The 14,029-nt window shown below is 43.1% G+C and overlaps 1 protein-coding gene across 1 annotated transcript in view; it reads right to left on the bottom strand.

The window, feature by feature from the left end:
- Positions 1-14,029, bottom strand: part of Tnn (tenascin N) — a 72,747-nt gene that overhangs the window by 41,834 nt on the left and 16,884 nt on the right. Inside the window, exons 6-8 of the mRNA XM_059280720.1 lie at positions 12,814-13,077; positions 1,207-1,470; positions 188-451 (exon numbers count right to left, since the gene is read on the bottom strand). Coding sequence (XP_059136703.1) covers positions 188-451; positions 1,207-1,470; positions 12,814-13,077 — 792 coding nt within the window. The remainder of the gene's footprint in view (positions 1-187; positions 452-1,206; positions 1,471-12,813; positions 13,078-14,029) is intronic.

Here is a 14,029-nt window from a genome sequence, read left to right as displayed (position 1 = left end):
AAGACCACAGTTCGGAGAATACAATAGGAGACTTGCTTTCTGAGAGAAGGAGGCATACAATTTGCTAGGGAGCACTATCACCTCTAATCAATGAAACCATCCTGACTGCCAAGGTCAGAGAAAGAAAAGTCAACCTAGACATCTTAGAAGCTTAGCAATGGCACAGAGGTAATGCATGCTCCCTCACCTGTGGGGGCCTTGGTATTGGCCTTCCTGCTCTCCTGGGTCCCCTTCTGGGCCCACACATGGACCTTGTACTCCATGCCTGGCCTCAGGCCTGTCAGGACAGTGCTGCTCTTCTCCTTAGACACCGGCACCTCCCTGGTCTCTCCATCAGCAGAGGTGTAGCTCACTATGTACCTGTCAATGTTGGCCAGAACAGGGTCCCAGGAGACACTGAGAGTGTTCTCTGTTACCTGGTCAGTTATCAAGTTTTTGGGGCTGTCAATATCTGAAAAGAAAATGTTTGAAAGTTTAAGCTGTAGCAGTGGAAGGCACATTCCCCATTGTCCTGCTTTTTATCTCCCAGAACAATCAGCAGGTGATGGGTTACCACACCAAGTCTCTGCTGGGAGTCAAGGGAGAATGCAGTTTCTGAGTCTCAATTTCAAAGTCAGGCTAGCTATGCACTTAACATCTTTCCTTGGCTTTTGGCTCCCTAAAATGTAGAAGGAACAATATCTTCATAGTAACATATGGCACATCAAGACAGCCAATTAAACACCTGCCACACTGTTGGGATACCTAATTTATCATTTTATCAGGGGCTGCTTCACTTTCAGTGAGAACTCTGAAAGTATTGTCACAGATATTTCCATAAGCAGACCTTCTACACTGATCCACTGAGTCTGATAAAAGCATTACTACTATGCAATTGTACTTCTCTGAGTCCTGAGGCTTGCTGATTGGGCTAGGATGGCCGGCCCATGAGCCCCAGGGATCCACCTGTCTGCCTGCCCAGTGCTGGAATTACAAGTGTGTGCTACCACGTCCAGCTTTTCACACAGGGGCTAAGGATCAGACTCAGATGGTGCAGCAAGTACCCTACCGTCTGACCTATCTCTACATCCCCACCCCACCTCCAGTATCACGAATCTCCGCATTCCGGTTGTAGTGTCTCATCTCAGACCCCCAACCTGTGGTACCACGTGCGCACAAATTCCTAAGCTCACGTTTCATTCCAACAGCCCATCTCTCTCAGCTTACCTGTGGGAGCCTTGGTGTCGGCCTTCTTGCTCTCTCGATCGCCTTTCTCAGCCCACACGTAAACTTTGTACTCGACACCTGGACTCAGGCCAGTCAGGACCGTACTGCTCTGATCCTTCCTCACCGGAAACTGCTTCGTCTCACCATCCACGGAAGTGTAGCTTACCACATACCTGTCGATGTCAGCCTCCACTGGGTCCCACGAGACAGAGAGAGTGTTCTCTGTCACCCGGTCAGTCACCAGGTTTTCTGGGCTGTCAATTTCTTGAAGGAAGATACAAAATAAGAGGGTAGGTCTTATTGCTCTCTAGTTTCTAAAAGGCCAAAGGCATAGCCAAAATAACGGTGTCAATTAATTCGAGTCAGCTATACACCGATGATTTGAGAGAGCTTACAGCTTTAAGTGGACAAGTGATCAGAACAAACTACTAGCATAAATGGATGGGTCTTCAGACCACGCCAACATATAGATCAATAATGGCTTTTACATGCAAAGTTTTCCTTTGCCAAAGATTATATAGCACTCTCTTACAGTTCCCTAACCCCTTGTACCCGAAGGCAAGTATATTTCAATAATCTTCTCCACCTGCTCTGGTATGTTCTTTGGAAAGAAAAACGTTCTAGAAGTAGGAGCCGATCTGGCCCCGGACTTCCCTTCTGAAGCACAGGTGAGTGCCCTAGCTTGCCCCCGACCCCATCCCTGGGCACCAGCCACTCCGGGGAAGACCTGCCCAACTTGGCCCCAGGTTCTGCTCACCGGGCAGGTTCCCTTCTAGCCCCACCGGGAAGGATCCCCTTCTCCAAGACCCCTGGCAGACCCTGTAGTCTCCACGCCCTGCCCCCACCCCCATCCGCCTGAGCCCCAAGCCTCTTCCTGAGACTTAGAGGCCGGCCCCCAGCTCCCAGCTCCCATCTTGCCCCGGACTTCCCTTCTGAAGCACAGCACAGCACAGCACAGAGAGCTCCCATCTGGACAAGAGAGAAAGACTTCCTGAATCTGTCAGCTCTGTCTGAACCAAGTGTGCAGATAAGGCCAAGAACGAACCACAAGGAGATGGGCAGACGTCAAGGCAGAAACACATACAACAAAATGAAGAGCAATACACCATCACCAGGCCCTAGCCCTCCTTCAACACCTAGACCTGAACATCAGAAATTGGAAGAAGCAGAAGAAAATAGCCTTATGAATGTCATCATGAAGAAGCTAGAGGCTCTTGTAGAGGAAAAGACAAAAAAATGTGAAGAACGCTGTAAACAACTAGAGGAAAGGGCAAACAAATTAGAAGAAATCAAAAAAGTCCTGGAAGAGAACAATAAAATACTGAAAGAAAATCAAGAAAAATCAATGAATCAAATGAAGGAAACAGTCCAAGACCTGAAAAGGGAAATAGAAAAAATGAAGAAGACACAAACAGAGGGAATGCTGGAAATAGAAAATCTGAGAAAACGATTGGGAACTTCAGATGCAAGTATAATCAACAGAATGCAAGAGATGGAAGAGAGGATCTCTAGCATTGAAGATACAATAGAAGAAATAGATTCATCAGTCAAAGAAAACACTAAAGCCAACAAAGTCATGAACCAAAATGTCCAAGAAATTTGGGACACCATGAAAAGACCAAACCTACGAATAATAGGGGTAGAAGAAGGAGAAGAATACCAACTCAAGGGCACAGAAAATATATTCAACAAGATCATAGAAGAAAACTTTCCCAACTTAAAGAAGGAAATGCCTATGAAGATACAGGAAGCCTATAGAACACCAAACAGACTAGACCCCCAAAAAAAGTCCCCTCGCCACATAATAATTAAACAATTAAACGTACAGAATAAAGAAAGAATATTAAGAGCAGCAAAGGAAAAAGGCCAAGTGACATATAAAGGCAAACCTATCAGAATAACACCCGATTTCTCAATGGAGACTTTGAAAGCCAGAAGGTCCTGGACAGATGTAATGCAGACACTAAGAGACCATGGATGTCAGCCTAGACTAATATACCCAGCAAAACTTTCAATCAACATAGATGGAGTGAACAAGACATTCCATGACAAAGCCAGATTTAAACAATATTTATCCACAAACCCAGCCCTACAGAAAGCACTAGAAGGAAAATTCCAACCTAAGGAAGTCAGATACACCCTCGAAAACGCAGGCAATAGATAAAGCCACAGCAGTAAACCCCAACGAAGAAAAGTACACACACATCACCACCAAAAAATAACAGGAATGAACAATCACTGGACATTAATATCCCTCAATATCAATGGACTTAACTCACCTATAAAAAGACATAGGCTTACAGAATGGATACGAAAGCAGGACCCATCTTTCTGCTGCATACAAGAAACACATCTCAAATTCAAAGATAGACACTACCTAAAAATAAAAGGCTGGGAAAAGACTTTCCAATCAAACGGTCTTAAGAAACAAGCGGGTGTAACCATCCTGATATCCAGCAAAATAGACTTCAAACTAAAATCAATCAAAAGAGATCAAGAAGGGCATTACATACTCATCACAGGAAAGATCCACCAAGATGAAGTCTCAATTCTGAACATTTATGCCCCAAACACAAGGGCACCCACATATGTAAAAGAAACATTATTAAAGCTTAAATCACATATAAAACCCCACACATTAATAGTGGGAGACCTCAACACCCCACTTTCACCACTGGACAGATCCCCCAAATCGAAACTTAACAGAGAAATAAAGGACTTAATTGATGTCATGACTCAAATGGACTTAATCGACATCTACAGAACATTCCATTCTAACAAAAAAGAATATACCTTCTTCTCAGCACCCCATGGAACCTTCTCTAAAATCGACCACATACTTGGTCACAAAACAAATCTAAACAGATACAAAACAATTGGAATAACCTCCTGTGTTCTATCAGACCACCATGGTCTAAAGTTGGATTTCAACAACAACAAAAACTACAGAAAACCTACAATCTCATGGAAACTGAACAATACCCACCTGAATCACCAATGGGTTAAGGAAGAAATAAAGAAAGAAATTAAAGACTTCCTAGAGATCAACGAAAATGAAGACACCACATATCCAAACCTATGGGACACTATGAAAGCAGTACTAAGAGGGAAATTCATAGCACTAAACGCCCACATAAATAAACTGGAGAAATCTCACACTAGTAACTTAACAGCACACCTGAAAGTTCTAGAACAGGAAGAAGCAAAGTCTCCCAGGAAAAATAGATGCCAGGAAATTATCAAAGTGAGAGCTGAAATCAATAAAATAGAAACAAAGAGAACAATACAAAAAATTAATGAAACAAAGAGTTGGTTCTTTGAGAAAATCAACAAGATAGACAAGCCCTTATCCAAACTAACCAAAAGACAGAGAGAGAACATCCAAATCAACAAAATCAGAAATGAAAAGGGGGACATAACAACAGACATTGAGGAAATCCAGAGAATCATCAGGTCATACTTCAAAAACCTCTATTCCACAAAACTGGAAAACCTAAAAGAAATGGATAATTTTCTGGATAGGTACCACATACCTAAATTAAATCAAGACCAGATAAACTATTTAAATAGTCCAATAACCCCTAATGAAATAGAAACAGTCATTAAAAGTCTCCCAACCAAAAAAAGCCCAGGACCAGATGGTTTCAGTGCAGAATTCTACCAGATCTTCAAAGAAGAGTTAATACCAATACTCTCTAAATTGTTCCATACAATAGAAACAGAAGGAACATTACCAAACTCCTTCTATGAGGCTACAATTACCCTGATTCCCAAACCAAACAAGGATACAACAAAGAAAGAGAACTACAGACCGATCTCCCTCATGAACATTGATGCAAAAATACTCAATAAAATACTGGCAAACAGACTCCAAGAACACATCAAAACAATTATCCACCATGATCAAGTAGGATTCATTCCAGGGATGCAAGGATGGTTCAACATACGAAAGTCTGTCAATGTGATACACCATATAAACAAACTCAAAGAAAAAAACCACATGATCATCTCACTAGATGCTGAAAAGGCATTTGACAAAATCCAACACCCCTTCATGATAAAGGTCTTGGAGCGATCAGGAATACAGGGAACATACCTAAACATAATAAAGGCAATTTACAGCAAGCCAACAGCCAACATCAAATTAAATGGAGAGAAACTCAAAGCAATTCCACTAAAATCAGGAACGAGGCAAGGCTGTCCGCTCTCCCCATACTTATTCAATATAGTACTTGAAGTTCTAGCCAGAGCAATAAGACAACATAAGGAGATTAAGGGGATACAAATTGGAAAGGAAGAAGTCAAGCTTTCCCTATTTGCAGATGACATGATAGTATACTTGAGCAACCCCAAAGATTCCACCAAGGAACTGATACAACTTATAAACACCTTCAGCAACATAGCAGGATACAAGATCAACTCAAAAAAATCAGTAGCCCTCCTATATACAATGGACAAAAAAGCGGAGAAGGAAATCAGAGATACATCACCCTTTACTATAGCCACAAATGACATAAAATACCTTGGGGTAACACTAACCAAGCAAGTGAAGGACCTATATGACAAGAACTTTAAGTCCCTGAAAAAAGAAATTGAAGAAGATGTCAGAAAATGGAAAGATCTCCCATGCTCATGGATAGGCAGAACTAACATAGTAAAAATGGCAATCTTACCAAAAGCAATCTACAGATTCAATGCAATCCCCATCAAAATACCAACACAATTCTTCACAGACCTGGAAAGAATAATACTCAACTTCATATGGAAAAACAAAAAACCCAGGATAGCCAAAAGAATCCTGTACAATAAAACAACCTCTGGAGGCATCACGATCCCTGACTTCAAGCTGTACTATAGAGCTACAGTAATAAAAACAGCTTGGTACTGGCATAAAAACCGACATGTGGACCAATGGAATCGAATTGAAGACCCTGACATTAATCCGCACACCTATGAACAAATAATTTTTGACAAAGAAGCCAAAAGTGCACAATGGAAAAAAGAAAGCATCTTCAACAAATGGTGCTGGCAAAACTGGATATCAACATGTAGAAGGCTGCAAATAGATCCATATCTATCACCGTGCACAAAACTTAAGTCCAAGTGGATCAAGGACCTCAACATAAACCCAGCTACTCTGAACCTGCTAGAAGAGAAAGTAGGAAGTAGTCTTGAACGCATTGGCATAGGAGAACACTTTCTAAATAGAACACCAGTAGCACAGACACTGAGAGAAACAATCAATCAATGGGACCTCTTGAAACTGAGAAGCTTTTGTAGGGCAAAGGATACGGTCAACAAGGCAAAGCGACAGCCTACAGAATGGGAAAAGATATTCACCAATCCCACATCTGACAGAGGACTGATATCCAGAATATATAAGGAACTCAAGAAATTAGACATCAAAATGCCCAACAGTCCAATTAAGAAATGGGCTATAGAACTAAACAGAGAATTCTCAACAGAGGAAACTCAAATGGCTGAAAGACATTTAAGGAATTGCTCAACATCCCTAATCATCAGGGAAATGCAAATCAAAACAACTCTGAGATACCACCTTACGCCTGTCAGAATGGCTAAGATCAAAAACACTGAAGACACCTTATGCTGGAGAGGATATGGAGCTAGGGGAACTCTCCTCCACTGCTGGTGGGAATGCAAGCTTGTACAACCACTTTGGAAATCAATATGGTGCTTTCTTAGAAAATTGGGAATCCATCTCCCCCAAGATCCAGCTATACCACTCTTGGGCATATACCCAAGGAATGCTCAACCACACCACAAGAGCACTTGTTCAGCTATGTTCATATCAGCATTGTTTGTAATAGAAAGAACATGGAAACAACCTAGATGCCCTTCAACTGAAGAATGGATAAACAAAATGTGGTACATATACACAATGGAATACTACTCAGCAGAGAAAAACAATGACATCATGAGGTTTGCAGACAAATGGATGGACCTAGAAAAAATCATCCTGAGTGAGGTATCCCAGACTCAGAAAGACAAACATGGTATGTACTCACTCATAACAGGATACTAGATGTGGAACAAGGATGACTGGACTGCTACTCACATCACCAGGGAGGCTACCTGGAAATCAGGACCCCAAGAAAGACACAGGGATCGCCCAATGACAGAGAAATGGAATGAGATCTACATGAACAGCCTGGACATGAGTGGGGGTAGTGAAGGGCGAGGGTCGAGGGAAAGAGAGCTTGGGTGAGTGGGAGATCCCAGCTGGATCAACAACAGAGAGGGAGAACAAGGAATAGGAGACCATGGTAAATGAAGACCACATGAGAATAGGAAGAAACAAAGTGCTAGAGAGGCCCACAGAAATCCACAAAGATACCCCCACAACAGACTGCTGGCAATGGTCGAGAGACAGTCCGAATTGACCTACTCTGGTGATGGGATGGCCAAACACCCTAATTGTCGTGCTAGAAACCTCATCCAACTACTGAGGGATCTGGATGCAGAGATCATGACTAGGCCCCAGGTGGATCTCTGGGAGTCCAATTAGCGAGAATGAGGAGGGTTTATATGAGCGAGAATTGTTGAGACCAAGGTCGGATAAAGCACAGAGACAAATAGCCAAACAAACGGAAACACATGAAATATGAACCAATGGCTGAGGGGTCACCAACTGGATCAGGCCCTCTGAGTGGGTGAGACAGTTGATTGGCCTGATCTGTTTGGGAGGCATCCAGGCACTGGCACTGGGTCCTGTGCTCATTGCATGAGTCGGCTGTTTGAAACCTGGGGCCTATGCAGGGTCGCTTGGCTCGGCCTGGGAGGAGGGGACTGGACCTACCTGGACTGAGTCCACCAGGTTGATCTCAGTCTGTGGGGAAGGCTTTGCCCTGGAGGAGATTGGAATGGGGGGCGGGCTGGGGGGAAGGTGAGGGGGGCGGGAGGGGGGAGAACAAGGGAATCTGTGCCTGTATGTAGAACTTAATTGTATTGCAAAATAAAAATTAAAAAAAAAAAAAAAAAAAAAAAGACCACAACAGCTGCCAGCTGCCAGAAGCGTTTGCCAGCTGATCAGACATAGGACTTTTGTATTAGGAAAGCACACGACGCGTAGATGAGAAGATCCAGACAGACAAACTTCTCTGACACTTTTGAGTGACAATTTACCTTGGAAATTAAGTTTTCTCACAGTATTTGACCTGCCCAGAGCTTATAAGTTTAGTAGCAGGCTAGTCACACAAAACATGCATGAAGGGATGTGTACAAACCCCCTAACTTAATGCCTGGATTTAATTCATTAATTCTAATTTTATTAATCTTATAGTATCTTGTTTGTGCTTGACATTTCTTGTTTGTATCTTTTTTATGAACAAATTCTTCCTTTGTATCCCAGGCTGGTCTTGAACTCATGACCTCTCTGCCCTATCTTCTTGATTACTAGGATTTCAAAACTGAACCATTGCATCTGGTACCAGTGATTTACTTTTCTCTATTTCAATGCTAGACATCCTTTCCAGGGAGTTAAAACAAGTGCAAGTGTGTTGATGTTCATCAGTCTTCTCTTTCCAGAAACCCCCCAGCTCTCCAGTTATGGGTATGCACACCTGCCCCACAAGCACCGTGAGACAGGCAATCTCATGTAGCTCTCCTCACTGTCTTTCCGGTGCCAGAAAAATGGTTGCACATTTACTGAACAACAGGAATGATGCTAATAAATTCTGCATTAATATAGCAGCCAGGAGCTTCATGACCTCAGTAAACCCAACCGATACACTACTGACTAGTGGAATCTTACTTAGTTATGTTAAGATCTCATTCCTATTTATAATTGAGCTTGAAAATAACATAGGCCTGTAAGCTCTCTAAAATTTGGAGTTCTACAGAAGTGAGGTCCCCCATATGTTTTAGCAATGTATTTTGAATCTTATAAATTTACTTATTTATTTTGTATATGTAGGTAGGTAGGTAGGTAGGTACTTGCACGCCACTACATGTGTCTGAAGATCAGAAGTAAACTCGTGGGAATTGGTTCTTGCCTTCTACTGAGTAAATTCTGAGGACTGTATTTGGATTGTTGGGCTCGGCTGTAAGCACCCTCACCTTCTGAGCCATCTTGTCATCCTAGTAATGTATTTTGAAAGAACAGTTTTGATACTATGTTTTATAATCACAAGTAGAATCTATAATTGCACGAGGGTGTATACATATCTGAGTATCTATGTACATATTATGTATATTTCTACATATTTTACAATAAGTTATCTAAAAGATGAGCTACCCAAAAACAAACAAAAAAAAAAAAAAAAAAAAAAAGAAGTAGGAGCCATTAGTGTTTTCTACATAGAGCATTGTGTCTGTGGCCAGGGAATGGCGCGACCTTTAAACCGACGGGACGGAGGTGTGGGCTAGTGAAAAGGACCCTAGTACAACCTGCCTGGGTGTCTATGTGGCAGAACTGGGTTGGAGCCTCAGCGCTGGTTTTCCTGGTTCCTCACTCAGGAGAAACTGTGTCCTTTAGGTTTCTGTCTCTGCACCTCTACGAAGAAGGAAGGAGCAGTCCTTCCTCAGAGATGAACTGCGGCATGGTAAGTGCTTACATGGCTTCCTGTTAATAACGGCATTCCAGGAATGGTATATCACTTCCTCCTCAAAATGTAAGGCCTTCGAGTGAAAACTCTGAACAATATGGTACATGGCTAAACAGCAAGGCCTTTCTTACCCAGCTCTAAAAGCCAGCTCCTCAAGAGTGTTCCCAGAAGGAAAGAACATTTCAACCTGCACGTCGCAGCTTGCCAGGCCTGGCTGTCACCTCAGTAAAACAGGTAGTCCCCGGAGACAACTGGCCTTAAGACACAGAGATGGGACCACACCCCTGACATCTGTTGTGGAAGGATAAAGGCTCTAACTCCTAGGACACTGAGCTGGCTGTAATGCCCCAGCCTCTGCCTTTACTATTGTACCACCTCACAGACAAGTCCACCAAAAAGGACACTTGAGATTACCTGACTGCCCAACCCCATACTTGCGGCCTTTACACATGCTGCTTCCCTGCTGGTTCCCACCTGTCCTTACAGGCTCTCTTCAGGGGTCACCTCCTCAAACCCTCTCCTCCCCAAATTGGTTTTGGTCAGTGTTTTACCACAGCAACAGAAACCAAGCTAGGACTCTTGCTGTGTGTCTGCTGCTTTATATGAATTCACTCATTGTGCTGGATAGTTTTATGTCAACTTGACACAGGCTAAAGTCACCTGACAGGAGAGAACCTCAGTTAAGAAAATGCCTCCCAAGCCGGGCGGTGGTGGCGCACGCCTTTAATCCCATCACTCGGGAGGCAGAGCCAGGCAGATCTCTGTGAGTTTGAGGCCAGCTTGGGCTACAGAGTGAGTTCTAGGACAGGAACCAAAACTACACAGAGAAACCTTGTCTCAAAAAACCAAAAGAAAGAAAGAAAATGCCTCCATAAGACTGAGCTCTAGCAAGCCAGTGGGGCATTTTCTTAATTAGTGATCAATGGGGAGGACCCAGCCCATTGTAGGTGGAGCCACCCTGGGCTGCTGGTCCTGGATTCTCTAAGAAAGCAGGCTGAGCAAGCCATGAGAGACGGCCAGTAAGCAGCAGTTCTCTGTGGCCTCTGTATCAGCTCCAGCCTCAGGTTCCTGCCCCCTTGGGTTCCTGTGCTGACTTTCTTTGATGATGAACTGTGATATGGACACATAAGCTGAAAAAACTTTTTCCTCCCCAGCTTGCTTTTGGTCATGGTGTTTCATCACAGCAATAGTAACGCTAACAAAGACATTCAATGTAAACCACTGCCCCACCCCCGCATGCGCCCTCCCCACCATATCCCTATGACATAGACACTCCTGAGACATTTTATGAACTAGAAATTGACTCACTGTCACTCGTCTAGTACATGGCATCACTGGGGTTAAAATCTGAAGAGCTAAAGATCTGAGACCATATTCCTAGTTATGGTGCATACTTCTCTGAAGTTTTCTCTGTATTCAGTGACTGTCCAGACACAATAAGTGAATCCTTTTCCTCTGACTTCCTATTAAGTGTGTTGGATGAGCAGGTGGATACCCATTAGGCTGTTGCGAATTCAGGGAATCACCAAAGGAGTGTTTAAACAAAAGGATGGCCATGCCATGTCCCAGTGTTTCTCAGGACACCTGAAGACCTGAGCTGAGCAGAACAAGTGGATGCAGTTTGGAGATCCTTCTGTTTCCGAATGTTTAAGGAAGAATTGGTGGGTCTGGCAAATGTTGATGTAGGAGGCAAACCATTTCCATGGTCTGAGAGAGAGCTCCTACGTGCAAAGTGCCTCTTCTCCACTGCAAATCAAAATAAGCATTCAAATTCATAGGTGCTCCCATGTTTTCAGTTTTTATTGAAAAATAAAAATAGGAGCCAGAGGAGTCAAGGACATCACAGGAAACCTCACAGAAACAACTAACCTGGCTCATAGGAACTCACAGAGTCTGAACCGACAACCAGAGAGCCTGCCTGAGACTTACCTAGGCCCTCTACACATCTGTGACAGCTGTGTAGCTTGGTCTACTTGTGGGACTCCTAACAATGGGAGCAGGAGCTGTCCCTAACACTTTGGCTGGCTCTTGCGATCCTATTCCTCTTACTGGATTGCCTTGCCCAGCCTTAATATAAGGGGGGAAGCTTAGTCCTGCTGCAACTTGATATGCCTAGCTTTGTTGATACCCATGGGAGGCCTACCCCTTTATGAACAGAAACAGAGGAGGAATGGATTGAGCAGGGGTGGAGGGAGGGAATTGGAGGAGAGAATAAATAAATAAATAAATAAATAAATAAATAAATAAATAAATAAATAAATAACAAAGTTTTACCCTACTCCAAGAGAGATGTATATGAAATTCCATTCCAATAAGTATGACTATTTCTATTAAATAGTCTCATTTCTCAGTCTGAAGTTAAAATGGGAAAAAAATCATAAACATGACACTGAAATTTGTTTTGGGACAAAAACCTCAGGACCAAGCAGGGGAAGTAGACACAAAGTCCCACCCCCTAACCAAGAAATTATCTGCAATTGGTACATGCTGGGAAAAGAGAAATCCATTTTCTCCAGTGGAGTATCACTGGGTATATCAATCATATTCCAAGCAGGCCCTCTATGCCCAGGAGTAGACAGCCAACACAAAACAAGCTCCATGTTTTTCAATGAGCTTTTTGTTATTGGGGGGGGGCAGTTGTTTAGTTTGTTTTGATTTTTGATGTTTTGGGTTTTGTTTTGTTTTATTATTTTTCTTGGGGTCTTTTTTGAGATAGAGAGAAAAAGAACATGAAGTTGGGTGAGTAGGGAAGTGAGATGGGGGGATCTGGGAGGAGTTGGAAGAGAGAAAAGAATATAATTGAAATATTTTATACAAAAAAATAAAGATTTTTTTCAACTGCTTTTGTAAATATCCTCAACCCCACAAACAAAAGAGTTGATGCAAAGTGACAACCATCTTCACTGTCAGAAGCAACCTCCTCCATACCCGGAAGAAGCCTACCCAACTCCCAGTCTCCCTCCATACCCTGAAGAAGCCTACCCAACTCCCAGTCTCCCTCCATACCCTGAAGAAGCCTACCCAACTCCCAGTCTCCCATTACCTGTAAGGGCCTTGGTGTCTGCTTTCTTGCTTCCCTGGTTGCCCCTCTCAGCCCACACAAAGACTTTGTATGCCTCTCCTGGCTTCAGGCCCGTCAGAACAGTGCTGCTCTGGTCCTTGGGTACCGCCTTCTCCTTGGTCTCCCCATCAGGGGCGATATATCGCACCACGTACTTGTCTATGTCAGCCCTCACTGGATCCCAGGAGACAGATGCTGTGTCTTCTGTCACCTGATTAGTGACCACGTTGGTTGGTCCGTCAATTTCTTCATAAAAATACACAAAAAAAAAAGTTAGAGAAACTACTTGCCTAGTAAATATCCACAGTCGCTTTAGGGTCCACATCAGTGGTATCCACAATGCAAGGGGGTCTCTCCTTCAACTGTGACAGGGGGACATCTAACATCTGCTTTAACCTTAAACTGAGAATAGGTCCCTAGTAAATTGGAAAAAAAAAAAAAAGCTATTCTAGGTTCAGATCACTGAACACATTGAGTAAACTCCATTAGGTGCAGCTGATAAATACCCTAAGAAGTAATCAATGCTATCACTAACATGGTAGTTTCTATGAAGTATAACTCCTTTAAAGTATCTCCCATGGGTACAGATGGGATGCCTCTAAGTCCCTTTCCAGGAGACCGCTCAGCAAGTATTCGAGAACAGTTATCCTTCCTCATCTCAAGTCTCCTGAAATCGAAACAACTGGCCTCTTCCATCTACTTCTTCCAAATTAAAGTTTCTAGACCTGGCATTTATCATCTATCTATACAATGTTCTTTTCTTCTTTCTTTCCCAAATAAAAGTGCCAACAATTTAGTTCATTTACCTCACAGCAGTGTGTATGGCAGGGGATGTGATGGCACTCAGCAGTTACCAATAAATCAAACAACCAGGAGTCTATGCTGAGGTTGGTTATGTTCAGAACAATTTGTCAGCTGTATCCTGGACACACCCATCTTCTCAATAACACACCCTGTACCTATGGCCTCAGAAAGTCCCCAATCTTTTCATACCAGTGCTTACTAACCTTTACCAAGCTTTGGGGTCCTCACATTTTGTCAACACTAGGTCCCTGCCAAGTACCACCACAGAGCTATCACTTCAGAAAGTTTAGAATGAGTCCTAGCATCTCTATTTTAGTGCTTTTTTTCAGGTTTTTTTGCTTGCTTGCTTGTTTTTGGGTTTTGGTAGGGGTGGGGGTGGAATAGTTCTTTTTTA

Source organism: Peromyscus eremicus, chromosome 15, assembly GCF_949786415.1.
Source record: "Peromyscus eremicus chromosome 15, PerEre_H2_v1, whole genome shotgun sequence".
NCBI classification, from domain to species: domain Eukaryota; kingdom Metazoa; phylum Chordata; class Mammalia; order Rodentia; family Cricetidae; genus Peromyscus; species Peromyscus eremicus.
Note: the sequence above shows the minus strand (reverse complement) of the source record. Positions and strands in the feature narration are given on the sequence as shown.